The following is a 27,471-nucleotide window of genomic DNA, read 5'->3' as shown; positions in this document are numbered from 1 at the left end:
AGTAGCACATTCAGATGAAAAGGATTAGTTAGCCTGGGAAATAGCATATAGGCACTAAAAGTGAAAGAAGAAGAATCAATAAATATTTGAGCTTTAACAGCAGAGGTGGTGAATGGTGGTCAGTTTTTTTTTTTTTTTACATTTATATTACAATTTCCTGGACACTGAATATGAGGGGTGGAAATAGCCTAGAGTTGTCTGACTTCAAGTTTTTTGACCTTAGCCCACTGGTAAATGACAGTGCCAGTTACTGTAGTCGGGAAGCCTAGGAGAGAAGCAGATTTGAGGGTAGGGTAAACATGCAATTTGTGAATCTGTAACTTTGAGACACCTGTTTTTCCTACATTGTTTTGTGTGGTAGCCTCTGGTACTTAGCAGAGACAAAATTTTACATTTTATTTAATCTACTGAAGTTAAACTTAAATTTAAAGCTGCTACTCAACTCACTGAAAAATTTTCCTTGTATTTGGATCAACTTAGGTTGTGACTCTACTTTCTGAACTGCAAATTTTATAAAATCCAAATACAGATCAAGTAATTGATGAAAATCTAGTATCTGAATTGGATATCTTTTAAGTGTAAAATACATGCTAGTTTTCAAAAATTTGAGTTGAGTACCCCATAAAATATATTGTCTTCCATTCATTGGAGATATTGAGATTGGAGATACACATTTTGAAAGCATCAGTAAAAACACGATGTTGAAGCTTTGGAACTTAATCATTTGATTCAAGAATGTGGTTAGCAAGGAGTAACATCTTCCCATGGTTTGACAATGTGATCATGGTGAGCACCTGGCTTCTTCAGAGGAGGTCTGGTTTGCTTATCTGTGTTCAGGAGTTGGAGGATGGGTGGGGAAGGAAGGGAGAGGAAGGAGAGCTTTTATCCTCTTTGTTTTCATACAATCTTAGAAATATAGCTAGATGCTTAGATTTAGTCCTTTTCACCCACCGTTCTTCAGTACATCTAGACCAATTTTGGCAAGATAAAACTAACCCTCAAATCATTTAGCTAATTTTGAAAAATTTTCCCAGAAAAGTAGTGATTAATTAAGATTAGGATTTAAATACATTTCAATGTATAATTCAGCAATGATTCCATTATCCTCAGGGTGACCAGATGCCCAGGTTTTCACAAGCCTGCTCTAGTTAGAAGCTCCTTGTTTGATTTAATTATCAATAGTGTTCCTTTTCACCCTAAACTGTTTCCTGATTCAGATGATATATTATATATTCACCCAAATTATTCTACTGTTTTTCTTTAGTCTGATGAATCAAGGTTTTTTTGTTAGTTTATTTCATCTGGTTTTCTGTTTTTGCCTTTATTTTGTTTTTTGGTTTTGTGCTTTACTTTGTTTAATTTCACATTTTTATTTTATATTACCTAATACCTTTCTTATTGTTTTCTGTTCATCTCCACCACATTACTTTATATCAGGTCAGCATCAATTCTTACTTGGATTATGCAATCAGACTCTTAAATAGTGTTCCTGCCTCCTCATCTCATTACTCTAATCCTATCAACACTGCAGGACTGATTTTTCTAAACTACTATAAAGGAAGTAAATGTGAACGATTCAGAATTGCAGAAAATGAGGAGATTAACAAAAGAAAGACAGAACTGGAGGTGAGACCAGCCTCACAATGTGCTGACATTTAAATCTGACCTTGATAAAGAGACAGACATTTCCCCATGGGGGTGAAAAGTGAAAAGAAAAGACAGAGACTCTGATAAGGAAGAAAAGAAGGTAAAAGCAGGAGAAGGTTGTAGACCTTCCTGACATAGGACTGTTCAGTTTATGCTTTCCTGCTACAAAGCTCTTAAACATTTTTTTAATCTATACTCAGAAAACATTTTTTGCAGAATAATGTTTATTTTTTACATAAATGCATACTAAATGCACTATAAAATGTGATAAATCAACAATGTGATTCCAAACAAAGACACACTCAAAAATGAAAAGAGGTTTCTAGTGACAAATTGTCTAGCTTGTACAATGTCACTTGGGGCATCTTTGAGTCACTTGCCGTGTTTTGATGGACCCCAAGCAATTTACATTCCCCTAACTATGCCAATCAACACAAGTAAAAATGTAGCATTTTCTGCAACTCCTCTATCTGTTTTGCATGTGCAATATTTCCAAGTATTTTAAAATCCTCTCTAATATAGCCTTTATCTTTTCCTAAGCATGATTTCTGTGTTGTAACAGTATTTAAGGGCTGCTTGTTTGTTTGCTAGAATAACTGGCACACTAAAAGACTGGAAACATAAACAAAGAATAATGTAACTTTCTAAGAATGATCCCTTTGCTGCTTTTATCTACCAACCACAAGTCATTTATTCATTTTTTAGTGAGGCCAGCACACATTCAGTACAATACATTTTATGGAAATAATTTTCTAATTAATAATTTGGTGTTTTAAATAATTATATTTATGACCTGAGATTCTTAGCATGTTAAAATGCTAAACGTAGCCACTTCTTCCAAAAATACACACCAGGTTCATGCCATCATTGAGGTCACTTTCACTAGGGCATGGGTGTAATGAGGTAGGCAGAGTAATTGGGAATTGGGAAATCAGAACAAGAATCTTAATTCTGCTAAGAAGATCCCCAGAATAGGGACTTTCTTTTATTTACTGCTGTGTTCTAGCATCTAGACCAAAGCCTGACTTTTATTAGCACTAAATAAGCACTGATGAATGAACTCAAGGATACCAAGCACAGCAGTTCTTCAGTTTTCTCATCTGATGTTAAAGGGTTATATCAAAGAATTCTGATGTTTCTGTTGCATCCTATATTCTATAGTTTAGCTAACAAAACAATGTTAAATGTTATTTTTGTTGCCTATCATTTTCCCTATATCATTCTTTCTTCCTTCCTTTCCTTTCCTTCCTTTTCTTCTCTTTGCTTATTTCTCTTTTGTCTTCTCCATCTTTGTCTGTTTTCTTTTTTCTCTTTTTTCTTTCTTATTAACACCTTAAATATAGTAGCACTGAATCTTTTCAAGTTTAAATAGCATGAGTGATCTTTGCTTAGAAGTAGATGACAAGTAGTGGTCCAGAAAAAAGGAAACAAGGAGCCCTTCTATGCCTTTCAGAGAATGCACAGAACATAGGAAACACTTCTTTTCACATAGAAAAGGAAAAGCTGTCAGCCCTGAGACACAGGGAGGTGCTGAGATACAGGTAGAAATGATTGATTATTAACTCAATTTTTGGCCTATCTCTCCTCCCTGGAGAACAGGGGATGAGGCTGAAAGTTCCAAACTTCTGGTAATGGCTTGGTCTTTCTGGTGACCAGCTCTGATGCTGAAGCTATCCAAAAGCCACCAAGAGTTTACTCATTAGAACAAAAGATATTCTCATCATCCAGGAAGTTACAAGAGATTTAGAAGCTCTGTGTCAGAAATTGGCAGCAAAGACCAAATATATATCCTATGTTTCATATATATTCATACACTCAAGATAAGAAAATGTATTTAATAATTAAAATAATATGCCTTCAATGAGCATTTTATCTGTATTGTAATGTCAATAACCATAATCACTCATTTGGAAAGTACTATTTTAATCCTTAGTTTTACAGATAAGGAAATTAACACATAAGTTACTTGATTATATTCAGAATATGCCTGAGCCAGAATTCCAGTCCACGCAGTTTACTCTAGAGTTTACTATTTTAAACATTTGTACATTTATGTAGTGATAGCTGCAATTGTTTGGATAAAATAATTATGAAATATTTTAAATAAGATTCTTTAGATAAGTGGCTTTTCATGGTTCTACTGCACATCATCATACAGTGATGTCTGAGTTTACCATATTGAATGGAAAATAATAATATTGTTTTTTAAAATCATAAGTAGAAGGTTTGCTGGAAGTGTTAATAATTTCCTGGAAGTGCTATAACACTTGAGTAAAGAAGTTGTTTTGATCTATGTGCTATATTTATTACTTTACAAGAAAGAACAATTCTGAGAATATCAGATAGTGACAATTTAATTTGAATATATCACAAAAACATACATGAGTTTGTAGATTGAATCAAATCTATGTCTGGGGACTCATTAAAATAATTTGTTATCTTTTCCTCCTAATGAATTATATGAATAGCAATAATTACATACCCTATAGAACTACCAACAATGACAGTTCATTTTTTTCTATAAAGTAATTTAAGATAGAACAGTTGATCAAAATATTCATATTGATGAAAAATATTTTTAATGTATTAATGTCCATATGCATAAAATAAAACCTTCACGTAGTATCATGTAAAGAGTAAAACATATTGAAATCAGATGGGTTTTCCTACCCACAGGCTTAGTCTTCTACATTTCTAATGAAATCATCAAGACATAGAAAATAAGCAAAATTTTGTATCAGCAAAATAGATTAAAATTTTCTTACAGATTTGACATTTAAAAAATTACTCCCAGACAAAAACAAGTAAAGCCAGCTTCAAAAATTTGCCAACCAAAAAATTTGTAAAGCAGAATTGAACACATAGGAATCAAAGAATGACCAAATTCATGACCTCCAATATCACACTAGATGAGAAAGATTATTATTCTTATTCAGATTTATTAAGAAAATTCTCAATTCTGTAGGAATCCCTGCTGGGTGCAGAAAAAAAATTCACCCATTCAGGACACAAATCTCATTGAAATTCTTAGTCTAGCCCGGTCTTCCATGTGCTTATTTGGCTGTGCAAGGCACTATGGGACTATTTTCATGAGTTTTTGATAATGCAGGCCACTGGGCTATTAATCCCAGCTTGTGGACTTTGTTGTAGATAAATTCAATGACTTTGTCTTCAGAAAAAGACATTTTTACTGCAGGATGAATTTACCCACCTAGGCTACATCAGTATGCAGCAACTTCCTTCCTGTTCATCAGCCATTAGCCTCATCTGAGGGCTGGACAAATCAAACACCCTCAGGATGGCAAAGAAGAAAGATGAGAAGAACTGGGTCTTTGTTGATGTCACTGCATGTCAACAAATAACGTTTCAAGATATCCTGTCTCTAAATGTCTTGTATACAAATAATATACATACAGTTAAATGCAAATTGTGTTGGAGTCTTCTGTTATTTGAAATCTAACAATATGTACTGGCCTGTTGTGCTTGATTCTCTAGAAAATTTCCTGATGGACTTTATTGCCTTACAATATTGTTTCTGGGATGTAGAAGGTTTGTATCTAACTCTTGAATTTTATAATCTATGTCCTAAAGCTTAAAATCTGTACCTTAATATATTCTAACTTTTATTTTTAAACAGCAAAATTTGCAGTACTGAGATATGCTCCTCTAATTTTTGTACCTTCTTTATTTATTAAATACTTTGTGAAAGGAGCAAAACAAGCTGATTTAGTGATTTTCATGTTACATGTTGCAACATCAAGTAAAATATTCACTTGCAGCTTAGACTAATCATGAAAAAAATCCAAGTTTCCTGGATAAACTATAATCCTTGCCATTCAGTGGTCAGAGATAAATTTATTATGGTTATTTATGTTGTTATATTTTATTTTATCTAAACAATCTTCCAATCCCCCAAATGTGAGGTTTTTTGCTTGTGTTTTTTCTGCAATCTGACACCTATAGGTGAGAGAGAAAAGCCCTACACTCATTTCTTTCTTTATACACATTCTCTGAAAGCATCCTCAAATATATTGCATGCCTCTAAAGAAAAGCATAGTACATCCTCTGAAATTTTCCTGGTTCCCTTACCAGGCACATGTCCAGCATCATGTTGATAGGCCATTTCCGAGTGTCAGCATCAGTGATTTTATGCTTACACTGTAGGGAAAACTGAATATGTAGTTAGGTGATGCAACCAACCTATATCCTTTAGCTTGACCATGATAATTTCAGTTAGACTTCATCAAACTATATGCACTTGGTTTTGTTTGTCTAAAGCTAAAGAATAACAAAGAAATACAACATTGAATATCTTTGTAGCACAGATGTTTTATCAGGAAAATATATGTGCTTCTTCTTCTTTTTTTTTTTTTTTGCCGGTTACAGCAGAGCCTCTAAATACTCCACAAACAATATTTAAAAAATGAAACCAATGGATTTGTCAATATCTGAAATGTTGTCATAAGGAGAAGCCAAGAACTTAGATATATTGGGAAAGTCTTTAAAAACATGAGGAAAACAGATTAAATGGAGATACACATCTTGAATAATCCTTTATAATAAAAAAAAAGAAGAAAAAGACTCTAGAGGGAATGTATAGAACTATTGTGTATTCATTTTAAAGGTTCTATTTGTTGGTACTTTACTTAAGACTCACTCCCTAGAATTCTAACTAGAGCACTCAGCTTTTCTTTTGTGAAATGGCATTCCCATTCCACTCTCTCCTTGAGTTTGATGGGAATGATTAATCTTAAACTCCGTGAAGGACTCCCATTCTCCTAGCCACAGAATTCAGTTCTGAGATGACCACAAAATCTAATCCAGGTCACGCGACATTGAGAACACTTAGCTAAGGCAGCAAGGAAAGAAGCATTGTCTAACTCCTTGAGAACAATAGAATATTGGACTGGTTGGAGTAGCATAGGGATTTTAGGAACTCCTATGTATATTTTACTCATCAGATAAGCTGTCTTAATGGTGAAAGTGACTCACAGAGGAGAAAAATGCCCAAAACATCACAGAATGCACAGAAATAAAGCAAAATTTCTGAGGATGTGTGAATGTGGAAATTAGCATTCAAAAGAATCCAGGTCTCTTTAAGGTTTTCTGCTGTGATCTAATCAGTTACAGTTTTATTTAAATGAGTATATATACATTTATTTACAAATATTTCATATATTAAATATATTATGTATATAGTCATATTTAACTATAAGACTCTTAAATTTTTCAAAGACCAAGTTCAAAATTGAGACTATCTGTAAGCTTTAGAAGTAAGTGAAACAATACTGAATGCAGATTTCTAATCACTTAATAATGATGAAATAACATTGCAATATCATTTATTCTAAATACTGTACATAGTATAGTATATATATATTTTTATTTATTTTAAAATTTTGTTTATATATATATATAAACAATCAAAAATTTCAAGAAGGCAATTTTGCTGAGCTTTTAATATGTCTGAAACATTGTTCTAAATATTTTCCCATATTAATCATGTAATCTTTAAAACAGCACAATGAATTAGGTTTCTTTATTATCTTGATATTATAGGAAAACATACCCAATATATTGGGCATCAGCATCCAGGAAATTAACATTTATTTGTTATATAAATAATAGTTTGATTGTGAAAAGGGATTGTAGGAGGTAAAGTATAAAACCAGTGTATCACAGGTTAAGATTTAAGTTTTACCCATTAGGTTAGAATAGCTGTATTTTTGTTTTTCCTCTCACTATTGCAGACTTGTAGTACAAGAATTAAGTACATATTTCCCAATTCTACTTTCTACATGCTTTCAATATCCCCAGTTCCCCCAACAGAGATATTCTAATGCTTTGGGCATGAATAATTGAATATATGTGTCTACACACATATGTTGAATATTATGTATCCTTTTAAGTATAATGTATTTTTTTTCACATATCTTCATTGTTTACATGCATAAATGGGATTGAGAAATGATAATACAATGACATTTTATTTTTCTTCTTGTTTTTACCCAACTTCATGTTTTAAGATTCATCAAAATGCTCTGAGGGCCTCTAGTTAATACATATCTGTTTTGCTACCTATTATGGCATCGTATGTATTACACATATCCTACATTTGCATTGTTATTTTTAGTAATCACTAACAAGGATGGTTCCAATTATTTGCTTCCACATAGAATGCTGTAATAAATATCTTGAAAATATACACTAAAGGACATATCATGTACAGAATATGTACAGAGGTCTCTCTTTGCTTTGCTTATTAGTGAGATTTGTTCTCTTTGCATTTGGTCTCTATTGTTTTTTATTATGTTTATATAAACTTGTATAGTGTAGATGTGAAGTATTTTTCAGATACTAATTTCGCAAATACCTTCATTTCTCTATCATCTCAGCTTATTTTCCAATTGTGCCTTTGATTGAACAACAATATTAAATTTGCCAATACTGAACCAGAGTTTTTAAATTTTGGCCTTGTATATGTGCTTTCAAATGCTTTATTAAAATCCCTTACTGAACACAATGTTGCATATAGTTTCCTTGGTTTTATTCTATTACCTTTATGATTTTACTATTCCCATATAGGTCTTTGTGTATCTTGATATGTAGAAATCAAAAGTTATAATCTTCTCTGTGATTCAGTTTTTCCAACACCTTCCCTTAAACAAGCAGCACTTTGCCCAATTTTTGTGATACTTTTATCACAGAATAGATTCATTCAAATGTGTTTTATTTCTATTTTAAAATTTTCCATTTTATTTCAAGAAGCTGATTTGTTGACTGTGATGTTTATACTACGTTGTTTTATTTCTTTAAAATATGAAAATATGACATCTTCTCAGGTAGGAAAAGCCTTCCAGGTTCTTTTTTTTTTAAATGATTGAACTATTATTAAATAGATGCCCTTGTGTATGTATGTTGAGTATTTACTAAAAATAATTTGTCAGGAATTATAATTTAAACTTCACTGAAGTTATGATGAAATGGGTGACCTGGTCTTATTGTCAATCTTAAGAATATATGGAATGAGCAAATGCAAACTGCAATATATAAAATAGATGAGCAATAAGGATTTACTGTATAACATGGGGAATTATACCTAATATCTTGTAATAACATATACTGAAATAAAATCAGCAAATATACTGAATCACTATGCTGCATACCTGAAAGTAATACCAAGAAAACCCATATAAAATTTTCTAGCACATTTAACTTTTACAGAAAGTTATATATGATTTACAATCTTAAAATAGCTACCCTCTGTTCACTGCATTAATAGGATAATATTCTTTAAGTACTTTTCTGTATCTATTTAAATATAAACAAATATGAAGCACTTCCTGAAGTTGGTGTCCCAATAGGGTAGAATAGATTTGGACTACCCCATAGAGCCTCATTCCTACAGATATTTTATTATTATTTGGCATGGCAGCCCCCTGTGAGCCCAAATTCAATAGCTGCTTTTTATTTGATATGAGTCAGAATGTAGAGTGGAAATTTTTACCCCAGGACACATGTTAAAAATCATCAGCCATAATTGTTTAGTACCAAAACTGCTTGAGACAATAACAACAACTGGGGCAAATGGGAAGAAGACCAAAAGACTTAAAAGGAAAAATTGTAAAATAGGACATCCATGGGGGTTTTAAATAGCTCTGATATATTCCTGAGAATGTGGAAGGTCATGTATTGGGCAGTTTTTAAGCCCAGGAGGAACTGAGAAGGTCTTAATATCTCACTGCTGGCTGTTATTGAAACTCCAAAGTGAGAGATGAAGCATAGCTGTAAACTGAAGGAGCATTAAAGATGTGTCTAACATGCACATAAAACCCCTCAGCAATATCCAGGAGACTTATTGGAATATCACATTTAAGTAAAATGTGTGAAGTTATTAAGTGACCGCTAAGCTAACAAAAGAGATAGTTCTGCTGACAAGTGATATAGAACACAGACTTTATAGATTTGTTCAGGAAATGTACCAAAAAAGAAGCAGTAAGAACAAAAATCTTTTTTCCACAATTGCCACATTATATTACTTTAAATGTTCAGTTTTTTTTTAAAAAAAGAACAAGTTTATGAGACATGCAAAGAATCACAAAACTGTGTTACACAATAGGGAAAAAAAGAGTAAAGAAACTGTCCCTGAGAAAACTTAGATGTGGGATACACTTTACAAAGACTTTATATCAACTTCTACAAATATCTCCCAAGAACTAATGTAAATCATGTTTCATGAACTAAAGGAAAACATGAGTTATGCCTTGCCAAATATAAAAATGTTTCCACATACTTATAGATGACATGTGAGTGGATACAGAAATTACAAAGGATTTCACACACACTGAAACACAATTAGAAGTAACAAATGAGTTTAGCAAGATTGTTGGATATCAAATCAGTATAAAATATTATTTGAAATTCTATACAATAGCAGTGGACAAATTCCATACATTTATGATCTTGCATATAAAAGAATAAAATGTTTAAAATCTATTTATCAAAAGAACTACAAGACTTGTACTCTGAAAACTGTAAAACCTCTTTTAAAGGAATTAAGATAAACTTACATAAGTGGAAAGGGATAACATATTCATAAATTAGCAAACAATATATTTGAAGCATCAGTAGTTTCCAGACTGATTAAGATTCAGTGAATTCCCTATTGAAATTCTACCAAACTTTTTCACAGAAATTGATAAACTGACTGTAAAATTGATATGGAAATTCAAGGGCCCAGGATACCACGAAAATGGAAAAGATAAACAAAGGTAGAAGACTCACATTTCCCAATTTCAAAACTTTCTATAAATTACATTATTCAAGATGGTGTGGCACTCTCAGAAGAATAGAGATCAAGTTAACATAACCCACCTCTTGATAAACAATGTTGGAAGGATTACAATTCAAATGATATTAAAAGAAAAACATAGTTATTAACAACTTGTGAGCCGTGAAAGTATAGTACAGAATCAAATATTTTGAACAAAATACAGAACACTTAAAGGAGGATATTAATTCTGAAAATGATCTATTCCATAATTTGGAAAATGTTTGGGAAATTGTTTTGAATTCTCAGAAGAATGTTATTGATTAAGTGACATGGGGAACAATTTGAAAAGGTTTCCCTGAATTCACAGGACAAGATGAAATTAACAGAAAAAAGATGCAAGTATCTGTAGAAGCTGTAAACTGGTGATTCTAAAATGCAGATTACAGGTGATTACTGATAGAACAGAACAAAAAGGGAAGAAGTTGTAGCCAAAATTATAGTGTGGATATGTTTTCTAGACAAATAAAAATATTTAAAAATCATTGCATGTGTAATGAAATGCTCACTATGTTACATGTAATATAATTCTTAAGACACCTACATGTAAACAAAGAGGAGAGACGAAGGAACTTCATCCCATAAAATATATAACAGAAAAGTCAAAGATAAAGGTTAGCTTCATACTAAAAATAGCATATAAACAAACTCATATTCCTCACATTTTCTTTTGAAACACAAAATGATAGAAGAAAAAACAAACTCACAGCATCATCCATAGTTTAATGTTGAAAATAAAAGCTTATGATCAGATATTCCTTTTCAAGATAAAATCCACTTAAAGTAAACAGGACTCAAGAAGAATTTGAACCTATTTACTTTGCCTAAAAAAAAATTCATAAAGATCTATTTTAACCAATTGATAGAAAAATGAAAATTAATACTCATAAATAGAAAGATTGATTAAAATGTCTAACAATGAAAAAGGCTTAGTGATAATTCAGAGATGATATAAATAATTGTTAACTTTATTAGACCTGTAATAGCAAATTATAATTAATTAGATAATATCTATAGCATATTGGGCTATTAAAACTAAAATTGATTGTTATTATTATGTATTTATTTCTTACATGGTTGTAACAAACATATACACCCCCCCTTTTTTTTTTGTTATCTATTCTTCTACTTTGTGGGAATTTCTATTAAAATGTGTCATTTACCACTCCTGAAATAAGGCACATTGAGGTTGTTTCAAACATGTTCTCAAATTGTCACAAGATATGTGAGTCTTTGGAATATGGACTGGTTTATTGACTCACTTCTAATGAATATAATGTGTCAGAAGTTACATTGTATAAATTCTGACTCTAAGAAAAAGGAAATGCAACTTCCTTCCACCTGGATCTCTTGTTCTGGAACTTTTGAGCTGACACATTAAAAGCCTGATTACCCTAAGCATCATACTGAGGTCAGGTGATGAGACCACATGGAGTAAGAGAGAGATGCCATAGGATTCCTGTCTATTCTGTCCCTAATCTGTCCAACTCCCTCTAACTTCAATCTGCAGACATATGAGTGAGAGAGACTTCAGATTACTTCAGACCCCTGCCTCTGAGATGCCCTGGCAGATGTCAAGTGAAGCAGAAAGTCTTCCCCATCATTCCCTGTCTGAATCACTGACCCAGAGAACCAAAAAGCAAAATGAATTTTCACAACTAAAGTTTGGATAATTTGTCAAGAAGCAGTCACTGCAAAACACAGAGACCAACATTTCTGTTAGAATGTAACTTCCACAGATTGCAATTGGTTTAAGGATGATTATGTGGTTTAAGTTAAGCAAGACAGAATTGGGATTGCTTGATTAATTTGATTTATCTTGATTGATTCTTTTTCTGTGTGGTAGAAGTAGACATATATGGATTTTCCAGGTGGAATTTGGAAAGGGGGTTCTCTCTACATGTGAGGTCCTGAAAAATAAGTTCTTTGTTAAACTGGAACTCTATGAGCATCAGTCATAAAAATTAAGAGAGGGTGTCTCAGAAAGAAGTCAGAAACGAGATGCAGAAAATGATACAAGTTGCTAGTGACATATTTGAAGCCTGGAATCCATTCTCACCTGAAATAAGCACTTTTCCTCTCGGTTGGCCTGCTCCCAATTGTCAGGAGTGTACTCTCTTTTAGTACCTTTTAATTTACTAATAAACATCTTGCTTACATCACACTATCTGTCTCTCATTAATTTTTTTTTCAGTTCACTAAGAACCATGGTAATTCTTATTTCCCTTATCACAGTATCTATCCTTCTCAAGGTATGGACTGATAAGTAATCTTTTATGGCTTAAACTAGTTTGAATCAATGTCACTTTTAACCAAACGGTTACTGAATAATGCAGCAGTAAAACATGTTTTATTGTCCTCTTACAATCTGATTCTCACAGATTTCTTCCAAACAGTATTCAATTTCTATCAGTGTTGTTCCTCAGTAATTCTCCAAAGGGACATCATACCCTATGAGAGCAGCCCTACATCAAAGGTAAAAAAGTCAGTTTAATTTATTTGGTTATAATATAAATTTGGGAACACTTTTTTCTAAGGAAGTTGCTTTTTAAAAAATTTGGATCTGATACAATTGTGATTTATTACAAGTCAAAAACCCCCAGAAAATATCAAAAGTTTGAGCAATTGACAATGGATATTTGAAAATGGATAATTGAAAAGAGATATTTGACAGTATCTCATTTCCATACTCATAAAGGTAGACAAGAAGGGTTGCAGATGCAATTTCTCATCTATTGATATTATGCTATCAGATTCTAATAACATATCTGATGTTGTATATAGTTTCAGATGCATTAAAAAGCTATTTTTAAGACATTCAAAAATTAATTGTTGTAAGTTTATTAAAGGAATAAACTCAAAATGTTTTCTTCTTTAAAATATTAAAAAACAATTTGAGAATTAATATTTTAAGAGACTAGTTTTATTCTCCATTTCAAACTTGGGGATTGTAAATAAATAGAAACATGTATGAAACTCAGTTTTAGAAAATAATATGGATAACCATATATTTTGTTCTACAATATTCTTTTCTTTCTTGTTTTAAACCTGAAGCTGCCAGTCATGTTTTCCATAGGACATATATTCTTCTGATTTTATTCCTTTTAAAATCTAGTTTTTCCCTTAGGGAAAAATATTTATATTTTTAAAAAATCTGGAATTTCTCAACAGAGTCAAGGAACCATGCTGTATGATTCAAGGGTACAAATGGTGTCTCTTTCCCTGTACTGCTCCCACCCAATCAATCTGCATGAAACACTGATGCATGGCAAATTCCAGAATATAAAAATTATAGTGTCAAATGGAATAAAGCATGACAACAAGAGTGATGCAAGATTCACTTTTCTGATTGTGTGCACATTCTCCATTTCCCCATTGTATTGTCATTAACTTCTCACAATATGTAACAGTGCAGAGTGGCCAGAAGTTGGTGAACTATCCTTTCCATCAGAAAGCATGCATGCATAAACAAACAAACAAACAAACAAACAAATAAGTACAACTGCAAAACACAAAACCCAAAAAAAAAAGGAAAGAGAAGAGGAGTAGAGGGGAGATGAAGATCATAAGAGATAATGCTGTCAAAAACCCACTAGCATAAATATTAAACACACAGGAAAGAGAAGCAGGTGTGACTCAGAAAGAGAGCAATTGACTTAAGATACAGGAGAGATTAAGTCTTGGAAGGATAACACAGAAAGAATATTTTCCTATCACACATTTGACAGGATTGTTTAATAAATGTTAATTTCTATTTTATTCTTATAACTGTATCCTACAGAGCAAAGAGTGAGAGACCGTGGTAACCCTCCTCAAAGTCAGAGAAGCATTGTGTCCTGGGAATTGTGGCTATTCTGGACTTAAAAGGACAATGGTTAGAAACTAATTTTAATATTCAAATTTTAGAATTACAGTATTCCAAAATGTGTAAAGGCAAAAAGGGTATAAATGAAAAACAGCTGTATGGCCGAAAATGATGATGTTCATAGAGTATTTTCCTAAGCTCTGGCTCTATTACTACACACTTCATTTGTTGCTGTGCATCATTTGTTGCTGTGCCCCATCTCTGGGCCTTACCCAGAGCCTTCTGAGCTAAAGAGAGATAAGCTGTCAGATGTTGAAGTAGTTGATCAAGACAAAAGGCCAGATGAATGTAACAGTAAAGCCTTCTATCACTTGCTGAGATGACACAGTTAGAGGTTAAACAGGAGAAAGTGCCAGTTCCCATGGCGGTTCACTTTCCCCCAGGATATTGCCCAAGACAATGGTCAGGTGGATCAGTGAAAATATTTGTCTTAATTTCCAAGGAGCCCCCAAACCAAATGCTCCTGTCACATTGAGCCTGAGGTCTGTGGGGAGCCAAAGGGTAAGGGCAAGGATAGCATGGAGAAAAATATTTTCAAGGGCCCCTGATAAGGTTAACTTGGCAGAGGTGCCTGAGAGTCTCCCCTGCAGTAAGACCCTGATGATGAAGCCTCCAAGAGGAGGGCCTGGGCCAGGAAATGAGGTAAGTGTAAAGGCATGCATGACTAGGGGCCTTGGGTTCTGAGACTGCAATTCATTGGCTGGGCACTGAGTCTGGGTGGGCTGAGCAGCTTTCCCTTGTGAGTTTCCTCAAGTAAATACTTTGCAATTGCCTATAGTTGGACTTATATTAGACATAGGTTTTTGGCTTGGAGCCTGACAACCTCAATTCTGTCTATGTGAATGATAGTAGTGACAGGACATTAGCCAACTAGTTTGGATGCTTTCAAAATGAGCAGAGACCCAAGATTATGTGCTGAATAGATCATGTCAGGGAGAGAGTGTGTGTGTAGGGGAGTGCATTGTCTAACATACCAGCCAGTGAAAGTCCCCAAGGGTCAAATATAAAAATGCCAGTGAGGAGGGAACATCTCCCCATTGAGTAACTGGGCTGAATAGAATAAATATTTCTCACCACATAAGGAAGAGGTGTTAATATACAAGTGATTTGATTTAAGGAAATTAAAGCAACATAATATTTCTTAACCTGAAAGATATTCAGCAAAAATATACCCATTATACAACTATAAAAATATAACAGTGAGTATTGTATTCAGCAGAATGTTACAACTTCATGTTCACCACAAACACAGGACTTTTCTGATTATTATTATTATTATTTAACAACATGTCGAGTGATAGATTTTACAAAGGGGACCTAATTTATGTTATCCCAGAAAAGACATAATGTCTCAAGGATACGTAGGAGATATTCTGAAAAGTGTATCCCAGGTGACAAATATGTGGACTACAAGATACGAAATATCCTGGGCTGCTGGAGGGTCTAGATGAGGCCTCTCTGGGCCAAGCCTGGTGGCAGGAGATAAAAGTGGAGAGGCAATCAGATATTCTTTTTGGATATAAAATTTAAAACTCTCAGAAAAATGATCACTCATGGCATTTTCTTTTATTGTACCATATGTGTCCCCCCTTATAACTATTAACCTAAGGTATGAAATATTTTTTAGTGATATGTAGTAATGATTTCCTAGAAAGGCAATATAATATAAAGTCTAGAAACCCACAAGATTACTTTTTTAAGATTTATAGTCATGACTTTTTACTGTATGATTTTTCGTGATTTGAGAAATGTGCATAAATTTTCCAAATTGTGAAAATAGTTTGATTTCCAGTTATTCTTTGCCTTCCTATTTTTCTCTGAATGTTAAGCTATCATCTGAACAATGAAGCTGTCTGATCCCTCACAGCCAAAATGAAAGAGACCCTTAGAAATGTAGTCCTTCCCTGAGAAAGCAAGAATATGCAGCTTCACTTATAAGGGAACCCAGAACATCTTAAATTTACCAACCTCACAAAGAATACAGGGATGTGATATTGGAATGAATGGCTAGAATTAATTATAAAACATTCACCCTTACAACCCTAACAGGATTATTCCCATTTAGAAATTTCCAATGCATGAGAAATCAGATATGTCAATGTACGAACTTTTAATTCCTTATCATTAAGGGAGTATGCTTCACGTTTCATTGTAATTAACTAAGTTCTTTCTGAAACTGCATTTCATGTTCTTCTTACACCTATCTGTGGGATAAAGTGAGCAAATGTTTTAATTCCAATTTTGTACATATGGAAATTAAAGCTGAGAGAGATAGGAAATAATTTTCTCCAATTTCTTGAAACCAGTCAGTGACCAAATTGGGTTTCAAATCTAAGTCTTTCTTTTTCAAACACTTAATGGCCTAAATAAATAATTGGATCTGAAGTGCTGTAAAGTTAACCCAAGCAACAATAGATTTTCTCTAAGAAGCTTCATTTTCATGGGAAAATTATTGTGCACATGTGGGTAGATAATGTCATCCAATGTAGCTCAAAGAAGCAGAAAGGATAGGTCAAAAGAAAAAACATTTAGAGATGATAAATAATCATCATTCAAGAATACTGTAAATATCTTCTTAGCTATATAAGCAAACATAAAATTGGAGAGTTGAAATTACATAAGACTAGAAGTAGAAGAAGAATCAGATGGCTTTTTTCAGGTCCTCAACATCAATTATAACTTTTTCTTTGTGATTAGTTAAAAGGATATTATTTCTTCCCATCCAACTTCTGCAAGGAGAGTTAGACAGTCTTTGCCTGTGACTCATAGTAGCTGGTAAAGAAGAGGTGCTCAACAAACATTTCTCAAAAAAATAGTCTTAGAGAATGTTTTTAGTGCTCTTCGTTTTTAAAATTCTTGTTTATTCTTATCTCCAAAACAGACAGACAGTATAAAAATAAAAACAAAGGGTCATTGTTTTGGAATACGATATATGTTTTAGCTGTTGTGTGTGCTATTAACAGAATAATGCTCCCCATTCTCTCTTGACCCATGAATCACAGCTGAGCCCAACATGTGGCATCACCGAGTGACACACACACACAAATCTTCATAAAATATAGTAATGCATTTCTCACATAAATTATATTTATTGGCTATTCATCAAGTCACAGGTTGTTTCCCTGAGTTTTCACAATGATTCAGGACTTGGGACAGTTTGGTTTGGGCAGCTGTTCATCATTATTGCCCTAATTGTCAGTCATTAAATTTGCTCTGTTTTTTTAATAACCTATGGGTTGATGCACACTTGGTGTAACAATGATTAAGCCTACACTTATTCAATTATCACTTTTTTATTGTAAAATATTTCTAAATAATTTTGAAAAAAAATTCACTTAACTCTTGCAACATCTCTTAATGAGGGAATCAGATCACCAGTATTGTCTTTTTTGGTTTTTTGTTTGTTTTTGTTTTGCCAATGACCAGCACTGAGAGATTGCTGGCTTTATTATATTTTTTTAAATTAAGGTATAGTTGATTTACAATATTGTGTTAATTTCAATTGTAAAGCATAGTGATTTAGTATATATATATATATAATTTTTCAGACTCCTTCCCATTATTGGTAATTACAAGAGATTGAATAGAGTTCCCTGTGCTATACCTTGTGTGTCTGTTGATCCCAGACTCCTAATTTAGCCCTCCGCTGCCTTTTTCCCTTTTGTAACCATAGTTTGTTTTTCTATGTCTCTAAGTCTGGTTCAGTTTTGTAAATATGTTCATTTGTATCATTTTTAGATTCAGCATATAATATGATATTTGATTTTCTCTGACTTCAGATAATATGATCATCTCTAGGTCCAAAAGTAATTAATAAAAACCATTATTATTTTCTAATCAATTCTCTCATTTGGTGGACTCAACACTTGTAGATTTTAACTTTAAATTTTTAACTCTTCCCAAGGAACCCTACAAGTTCATAGTACATAATATTCTGTATCTTAGTTATAGTGAAATTTAGATTCACAATTTCTCTTGCTAGTATGAAGAAAAATGTTTTCTAACTATAATAAATTCACATGACCATCTCATGTAAGAATATCACTGCTTTTTCTGGTTCTTAATTCCTTGTTAATGCATAAAACTCAAGAGGTGTCCTATGAATAATATTTCCTAAGGAAATAAAAAACATTTTTTTTAATTTTAAAATATTGAGTGAGAGAGAAACCTTCTGTCAGAAGTGAAAAGTTATGCTATGTCGATATTTTCCCATGACATATCAAAATTTAGTGACTTAAATTTTACATCTACCTGTTATTTTTTGCAAGGTTTTGATTCAGTTTGGAGGTCTTGCTATTCTGAATTGAGTTGGACTGACATTGCTAAAGGTTCTCTCTCCTGTATAATAAGCTTATGGGTTAGTAGTGAACTGATCAGACTTGGCTGGCTTTAGCTGGGGCGACAACCCTGCTTGATGCGGTCTCTTAGCTGCCAGGAAGCTAGTCTCAGCTCATTCTCAGGTTGATGGTGAGGATTCAAGAGAGAGTAAGTCATGTCATGAACAGGACAAGCAAAAGTGCACTCTTCTATCTTCAATGAATTTTCAGCTTATATCACACTTGTTAACATTGTTTTGACCAGAGCTTGAGACGTAGAAAAGCCCATTGTCAAAGGGAAGAGCAGAAAATTACAAAGAAAATGACAGGATTTAGAAAAGAATTAATGAGACCATGAATGAAATTAGCCTACCACAAAAGGTGATTCACTTGTTAATAACAATGTTGAAGACATGTCTTCTAAGACAGGGACTGATTCTCCATTGAATGGTGAAGACAGTAATAATAATAATAATAATAGTAATAATAATAATAATAATAATAATAATAACAACAACGGTAATAATGGAAGAGATATAACAAAGCAGAAACAGACTCACAGATACAGAGAACGGACTGTTGGTTTTCAGGAGAGAGGGGTGTGGGGCGGGGCAAAGCTAATATAAAGGATTATGGAATACAAGCTACTATGCATAAAACAAGATACAAAAAGACCTAATGGATAGCAAAAGGAAAAGAGTCACTATTTTACAATAGCTTTGTATGCAGTATAATCTATAAAAATACATAATTTCCATGCTGTACACCTGAACTAATATATTGTAAGTCAAAAATACTTCAGTTCAAAATAAAAGAACTTAGTGAATGAAATGAGGGTCATTTGGTTTTTTACCATAAAGCAATTACCATACAATAATTACTAGCTTCCTGATCGCATTTATAATGGCTATAACTTTCAGTTAGAGGCAACCTAGGAACCTCTAAGAAGTCAAAGAAAACACATATTTTGCATGATTGACAAATCATTCCTTCCAAAATACACTCATACTTCAATTTAAAAAAAAATCTTTATTGAGAGCCTGGAAATACAATTATGTTCAATTCAGAGTCATTGCAATTGAATTGGCAATTGAAATATAAAGAAATCCATGTGCCAATAGAGCTAAATATATGAATTCTATGGAGTGCTACGTAATCAGAAATTAAACTTTGCCACATATATGCCTTACTTTAAAAGTCTTTATTGAAATATGAAAATGATAAGGCAAGTGCATAAAACTTAACTTTACAGCTTGATGAGATTTCACAAATTGAAAGCACTGACATAACCATCTCTGGGATGCTTTTGAATGTTTTCTCTCTGTTGTCTCTTTCTTTCCCCTTATTATTGGCAAATACTTAGAATAGCAAGTGCATGTAGTGCAAAATGTGTGGCTCACACTAGACCAGATGGCTGACAGTGTTTTTTTTCCAGATGCATTTTTCTTGGGAGACATTAAAATGTAGTATACTTGTTATCAGTGCATTGCCTCTCTGCTGCAAACCACTCTTAAATGACTGCTGTGAAATAATATATCTGGACCCTGTAGATGTTTCTCCTGTGGCAGATGGCATGCTTTGTTAGTAGAGAGTACCAGAGAGACAATAGAGTAAGAAAGGTGTTTCTCTTCCAAGTCTGCTCTGTTTTCCTAGGCAGGCTCCTGCACCATGTCAACTTCCAAGCTCAGCAGAGGGCATAGCTCCTCCAGTCCCTTGACTCCAGAAGTACCTGACTTATAAGAAGCTCAGGATATTCCTTGGGGGTAGATTTTTCCAGCAACTCCACAGTGGCTTCTTAGTGGGGATTTTCCAGCAGGGTACCTCCTATTAAAAATTTCTTCCTGTACTCCCTGGGAGGCTTGTGGCCTCGGTGAACTTCTCCACTCTCTCATGAGCCATAGATATACCCACCATCTAAAAAGAGGTCTGGGTGTTCTCCACACTTCAGGAAATGTGTCTTTCCCTGTAGTACATGAACTCATCTCTAGGAGATCTGGTTGTTCTTTTATCTGTTATTCCTAGATTTTTTTATAGGACCCTTTACACTTTAGTAGATGATTCCCTGTTATAGTTAATACTTTTAATTAAAATGTCCACATTCAAGGTACCACATGGTTCCTGCCTCTGGATTAGTGCTTGACTGATGTGGTTGCTTCATTCAGGGTCCCAGAGCTCTTCTGATTCAAGACATGATTCACAGTAGTAAAGTTGAGTGCACTTTGCATAGTAATATTTGTCAGTTTAAACTATGAACTTTAAAATATCTGTCAATGAATATTAAGCTCAACTTAGTAGAATATTAAAATCAACCTAAGATTTTGGAAACATAATTACTGAAATTACATTGAAAGAAAGAAGCAAATGTTATTGAAAAGCAAATCAAAAGGGAGTGGGAAGGAATAAATTGGGAGTTTGAGATTTGCTGACACTACTATGTATAAGATAGATAAACAACAAGCTTATACTGTTTAGCACAGGAAACTATGTTCAATATTTTTCAGTGACCTATAATAAAAAATAGTATGAAAAGGGATATATGTATTTATATGCCTGATTGAAATATTATGCTGTACACCAGAAATTGATACATTGTAAACTGACTATACTTACATTAAAAAAATCATCAGAAATGTATATTATTTGAGTACAAATACCGAGACATATTTTGTTTTATCATTTGGATATATAATAGCATCAGAATATAATTTTAAGTTGTATTTATTTGTTATTTATGTATGTTCATACAGTTAATTAGTTGATTCATTGATTTGTACACTATATATGACTGGGTGATCCAACTTCTAGCCAGGAAAAGCATACTTTACACTGTATAACTGACCTTGTTACCTCCCTACTCTGATTTCTCTTAACCCCTTTTGCAGATCATTCACTCCTCTAAATTATACATAATTTTTTTAGGCACGTTGATATCTTTATTCTGGTTCCACCTGGCCTCAAACACCTGGGAGACACCCCATTTCCTAAAGATGATCATGTATTTTCTCTGACAGAGTTTAATGCTTCCCTTCATCTTTGGCCTTTAGCAGTATGAATTTATTTCTAGGTTGTTTTTTAATTCATTATTTGTTGAAAATTCTTGACCATTCATTTTGCAATATTTTTTTCCTCATTCTTTTACTTTCTTTTTCCTTCTGGGACTTCAATTAAATATATTTCAGACTGATAGGCCTACATCTCTTGGATACTCTGTTCTTTTAAATTTAAATTATTAAAATTTTCCAAGAATTTCCTCTTTTGTTTTCATTTGAGTAATGTCTGTTGACCTATATTCAAGTCCACCAAGGCTCTCCTTGAATGTGTCAGGCCTACTGATGAGCCTGTCAAAGACGTTCTTCATCTCCTTCGCTGGGCATGTGTTTAAATTTATTCCTAGCCTGCTCTTTGACATTTTCTTATTGTTTCCATTTCTCTGCTGAAATGACCCATCTATTCATGAATAGCTTCAAGTCTTTTCACTGGAAATTCTGATGTATTAATCATAGTGATTTTATATCCCCTGTCTGATTTTCACTTCTATTATTTGTTTTATCTTTCAACAGTGGATTTTTTTCTTTCAATTTCATAGGTCTCATAACTTTTATTTTAAATCTACATATTCCATGTAGGGGGTCAGAAGCCTAAGTAAATAATGTTTAAGGCTGGAAATAGGCACGCCTCTTTTCCTGCTAGGCTTTCTTGGGGAGCTGAGCTGTGTTTCTGTTTTGCTGGTTGTTTCAATTACCTGCCATGCATGGCTAACCTCAGGTTCCTTCAGTGTCACCTTGTGGTTAGGATGGGAGCTAGACTGACAGACAATCTGAGTTTTATTCTGGAATGTGCTTGGTCCACCTTCAGTTGTAGATGTTCCCTGTGACCCTGCATCTTGGTCCCTGTGTGCTCTTATCCCTCTGCTGGGGGTTGGTCTGCTGTTGCTTGTTTCTTTGTCCTGGTTACTCCAGATGGTGAGGAACAAAGAGGCTTTCCACATTTTCCTCATTTAGTATCAGTCATAGGTAGCTCACATGTCTCTGAGTCTTTGGAGCCAAGTTTCCTTGGTGATCCTGCTCAGCATTCCATGGTAAAAAAAATCTTTAATTTTCTGAAACAAGGAGGATGTCTGCCTGTCTCCATTAATCAAACTCTGAGTTTTCACCTGCTGAAAGTGACAGGATTTACTGCCCTTTATTTTCAGCATCTTAAGACGTTATTCCACTGGGGAAAGCATCCAGGTAAGAATTGTTTTCTCCCTCAGCAGTGCCATTCCAGGGCAACAGGAACACACCAGCTGAGGGATGTTTTCTCCACTCTTTCCTGCCCCCAGGCTTTTTCACAAGCAAACAGTGAGGTCCATGGAGAAGGGGCTGCAACCATCTGTGTTCCCAGGACTCCACACTCTCCCAACTGGGAGTGCTCAGCTTTGAGCAGTTCATTAAGGAGTTATTTGATACTTTTGTATCTGTTTGCATGGCCACCTTGTCTCCTTCTGTTACCCTAAAAGGGGGAAAGAATAGGCCCCAGTTCTTGACTTACCTGAAAGATAAGAATTCACATGGGAGATGAATGCATTGTGCAGTGAAATATTTTATTAGGAAAGGTGAAGTACCCCTCCAAGAACAGGAGGCAGGCTGATCCAAGTGCAGACAGCAATGGTCCTTGCTCCCTTCTCTTGTACCCTCACTTAGAGGTGGTCTTTTGATTGATTGATGGCTCTTGCCCCTGGAGTGATCAGTCATGTTTGTCCCGTTTTGTGAATGCCCTTATCCATGATGAACACAGAAAAACCCACGGAGGGGCCTGAACCTCAATACTAATTATATTACAATGAGCACTGGGTCTTGTCCGGTTAGGTTCTTGTCACTACCATGCAGTTCCAGCCTTTTAGCTCTAACTGGTTTCTTGCTGGCACTCACTTAAAAGAAGTAAAGTCCCTTTATGCTGGAATCAGGCATGCCACCATCTTCCGGACCATCCTCCCTCTCCTCCACCTGTCTGCCTCGTGCCCCTGCTTATCTAACTACCTAACACTTCCAGTGCTCTGGGAGAGGTGAGGGATTGCCAGTGTCTTGTCTGTCTGGAGGCTCATGCCAGCATTCCTCAAATTTTACCCTGATGATATCCCTTCAAATTCAGCACTCTGATGGGTTCAGCAGCAGTGTGATTTTGCAGATTTCCCAGCTTCTTCTTATGGTCTGATAAGTATGACACTCTTTCCATGTGTCTATCCTTAGATGGAACCAGGTCTTGGTAATACATGTGATTAAATCACTAATTATTCATGGTTACCAAGATTCCAGGTACTTTTGGTTATTATGTTATTAATATTTCATGATGAAACCAAAATAAAGATGTGTTCTCCTTTGAAATATGCCAAAATATAGCTTAAAATCTAAATGTATTATTTTTATTCCATTAAATTAAAAAATACAGTTCCTGTCTATTTAAAGTAAAAAGAAAGAGATTTGGGATTTTCTACATATACTTAGGGGAACCTATGTACTTTGAAATATTTGACAACTTTTTATTGAATTTTTTATACGTATTGCACACATGAGGGTATCTATTAGCTACATATGACTTAAAGTAAAATAATACTCTGATAATCATTTAAAAATATACGATGGCAAAGACACTTGAAGCCCTTGGAGGCTCCTCCCCACTAAATTCTCCTTTTTCTCTAGAGGTAACTCCTACCATGGGTCCTATGTTAACCAGTTCCTTGCTAGTCTTTGTATTTTTAATGTAAATGTATGTATCTGTAAAACATGCCATTTATTTTTGCCTGTTTGGAATTTTACATAAATTAAGCCATACTGCATACATATATGACAGAGTCTGGATTTCCATCTGTGTTAATATCTGTCTATAAGCGTGGACTTTCAGAACAGGGACTCAAGAGCCAGACGGCCTTGTTTTGAATATTATATCATTAACTAAACAGCCTTCATAGAGAAGTTCCTTAACTTTCCTGTCCTGTTTCTTTGTGTGTAAAGCATATTGTCATATTAATTAAACAAATTAATGCAGTGCATTCATATAGCTAACTAATACAGCTCAAGGCTATATGACCCTTTAAATTTTAAAGCCCCTCCTTTTTGAAGCGGCTTTATTTAAGAAATAGAAGACAAATTATAAATATCAGTGACAAACTAAAATATTAACTGCAATAAGAAAAAAAATCACAATTATAATTATATTTCTAAATGTAACAAAAATAACTGCCCATATAAACACATTCTAGGACTATTTTCAGGTCCCTGGAAAGGCTTGTACAAATGAGGTGCTCGGAAACAAATTCCATCAGCTTCATGGCTAGTCTGACTCTGCAAATGTAAAACACTTTGAATAATAGTTCTGTAAAAGTGAGTGATATTTATATGTATTTTTATTGCGCATGTTAATAGAAATTTTTTACAGTATTGTTTCCTTAAGTGAAATAAAATATAATTAATCTAACTAATTACATGTACCAACAAATAATATTGTCACATAGAATTTTCATAGTTTTGGTTTTAGTTTTCTTTTGTTGTTGTTCTCAAAGTTTATTGTTGCAGGGATTAAAACGAAGTTGAAACTAATGCTGTTATTCACTCGTGCAGTTAAATACCTTCAGGCACATTTAAGACACGGAGTGCAAATTTGAAGCTTATCTTTCTGCAGTCAGGGGTGGGGGACGAGGGAGGGAAACACGCTTCAGCTCCGGGGGAGGGGGCTGTTTGCGAGTGTATGCGATGCGCGGTCCAGATCTGGGGATGCCCGCGGGCAACGGGGTTACCGCGGGGCGTTCCCATCTCGCAGCTGCCACCCTGGGTCTCTAGACCCCGCACGCTTAGCACGACCAGCAGAGCCCCAGCCCCTTCCACTCCAATTCGGACTCACGCGTGGGCGTCAGAGGGCGCACATACTTCCCGCTGGAGACCTTTTCTCTCTCTGATTCGGACAGCCCAAAGCCCCAGCTCCGGGAGCCAGGCTCTGACCCCGGACACTCGCCAGCCCTGCACTGGGGCCCGCGTGCCAGGACCTGAGGCCCCAACCTGCCTGGAGAGGGTCTACGTGGGGCCAGGGCCGGCCACGTGGGCAGTCCTCCCTTCCACGCCAGGCCTAGATGCTGGATGTCCCCGCACCGCGTGTCCCGCCGCCCCTGCCCAGGTCCGAATCCCGGCTGGGCGACTTTCTGGGCGTCGCAGCCACGTTAGGGACAGGAGTGCGCATCGCTGAACGGTGGCGCCCGCGCCGGGCTTACGTTGGTGCGGGAGCGGCGGAGCGGCCTCGGGCACAGCCACGCCGCCTGTGCCCACGGCGCGGGGCGCTCTGGTCTCGTCCTGGAGTTACTTTCTCGGTCCCAACCCTGCCAGCACCCCTCCCGGCCTGGCCCCAGCTTCGCGAGGCCCCTCCCCTACTCTCCCCTCCCCCTTCCCTCCCCTTACCGCCTCCTCGCCCTGCTCTCCGGCTGCCCTCCTGCCGCTCCCACCCCCTGTCCTCCCTCCCCTCTCTCCAGCGGCCTTCCCCGATGGCCGGCGAGAAAACCAGCCCCGACTCGAGCCCGTAGCTGGCGCCCCACGGCGGCCAGCCCAGGCGCAGAGGGCAGTGATACGGCTCCCAGTTACCCAGCGCGGCGCCCGCGAGCGGGAGCGCGCGGCCACTCCTGGCTGGGGGATCAGCTGCGCCGCCTGGTGGTAGCTTGTCTACCAAATAACGCAGTTGCTTCAATTTTTGTTTGCTACGAATTTGAAATAAAAATTTTAATTCCTGTACATTTCGGTTTCTACTGTGTTTCTTTGAAATGATACATGAATTTTTTTTTACTTTAGGAAAGAATGGTGTTAAGAGTAATGTATCTATCAAATTCAATATATATATATATATAATTTATATTTCACTGTGCTATTTTAAATATCTAAGTAAATAGGCCAGTAAGAAATTTCCATAATTTTTAGAAAACCACATAAATTTTTAGATAATAGTATTTCTTTGACCTTCAATAATTAGAAGCTTGCCTAAATTACTTTTATTGCTAATTTATAAACATATATTGTGTACACATTAAAAGCTAGGAAAATAGTTTTCACAATATTGCCAAGTAAAAATCATACTGACATAATCAAACTTAGAAAGGAAATGACTTTAATGTCACTGTATATCAAAGCAATGTATATTACACAGAAAACTGCATTTAAAGTGTACTATGCGGAGACCATGTTATTTAGAACCGTGAGTACAAACTTAATATGAAATGGGAAAATAAACTTAACTTTAAAATTGATCACATTGTAACAGACAGAATTTATCTTTTAGATCGTGACAAACGCTTGTGGTTAAACACAGGTCTGAAATTCAGCTGCTGGAGTCCAGTGTATTCACACCTGATGTTCACTGCCTTGTACATTCTGACTGAAAAGTGTTCATCACCTACAGTTTGTCAAACATTGTGATTATTATTCTCACACAATATATAACAGTCAATTAGCAGTAGCCATACAATTTTCAAAATTTTAGGAATGTACTACAAATTTTCTTCCCCCCCAGTTCCCTTCTGTACTGTCTTGAAAATAAAATTAGCAATCAACTCAATATAATACATTATTTTAGGTTTTTCCAATTAACTTTTCAGATACTAGCACCCTAAGGCAACTGTTTAATAGTGTTGAGGCCTATAAAGATTTACTCACTGAGGAAATATTTATGGAGTATCTATTAGCAGCAAGACTATAGAGATGTAATAGGGGTTCTGAATAAGTCAAGATTTTGTCCCTGAATATAGGAAGTGTCGGTTCTAAGGCCATAGCTCTCCCTGGTGACTGAGCATCACAATCACA

The 27,471-nt window shown here is 35.0% G+C and overlaps 1 protein-coding gene across 1 annotated transcript in view; it reads right to left on the bottom strand.

The window, feature by feature from the left end:
- Window positions 1-27,041, bottom strand: part of LOC140693668 (uncharacterized) — a 180,228-nt gene extending 153,187 nt beyond the window's left edge. The window contains exons 1-2 of the mRNA XM_072957381.1: window positions 27,019-27,041; window positions 26,127-26,375 (exon numbers count right to left, since the gene is read on the bottom strand). Coding sequence (XP_072813482.1) covers window positions 26,127-26,375; window positions 27,019-27,041 — 272 coding nt within the window. The remainder of the gene's footprint in view (window positions 1-26,126; window positions 26,376-27,018) is intronic.
- Window positions 27,042-27,471: the final 430 nt, after the last annotated feature.

Source organism: Vicugna pacos, unplaced genomic scaffold (assembly GCF_048564905.1).
Source record: "Vicugna pacos unplaced genomic scaffold, VicPac4 scaffold_20, whole genome shotgun sequence".
In the NCBI taxonomy this organism is placed as follows: Eukaryota; Metazoa; Chordata; class Mammalia; order Artiodactyla; family Camelidae; genus Vicugna; species Vicugna pacos.
Note: the sequence above shows the minus strand (reverse complement) of the source record. Positions and strands in the feature narration are given on the sequence as shown.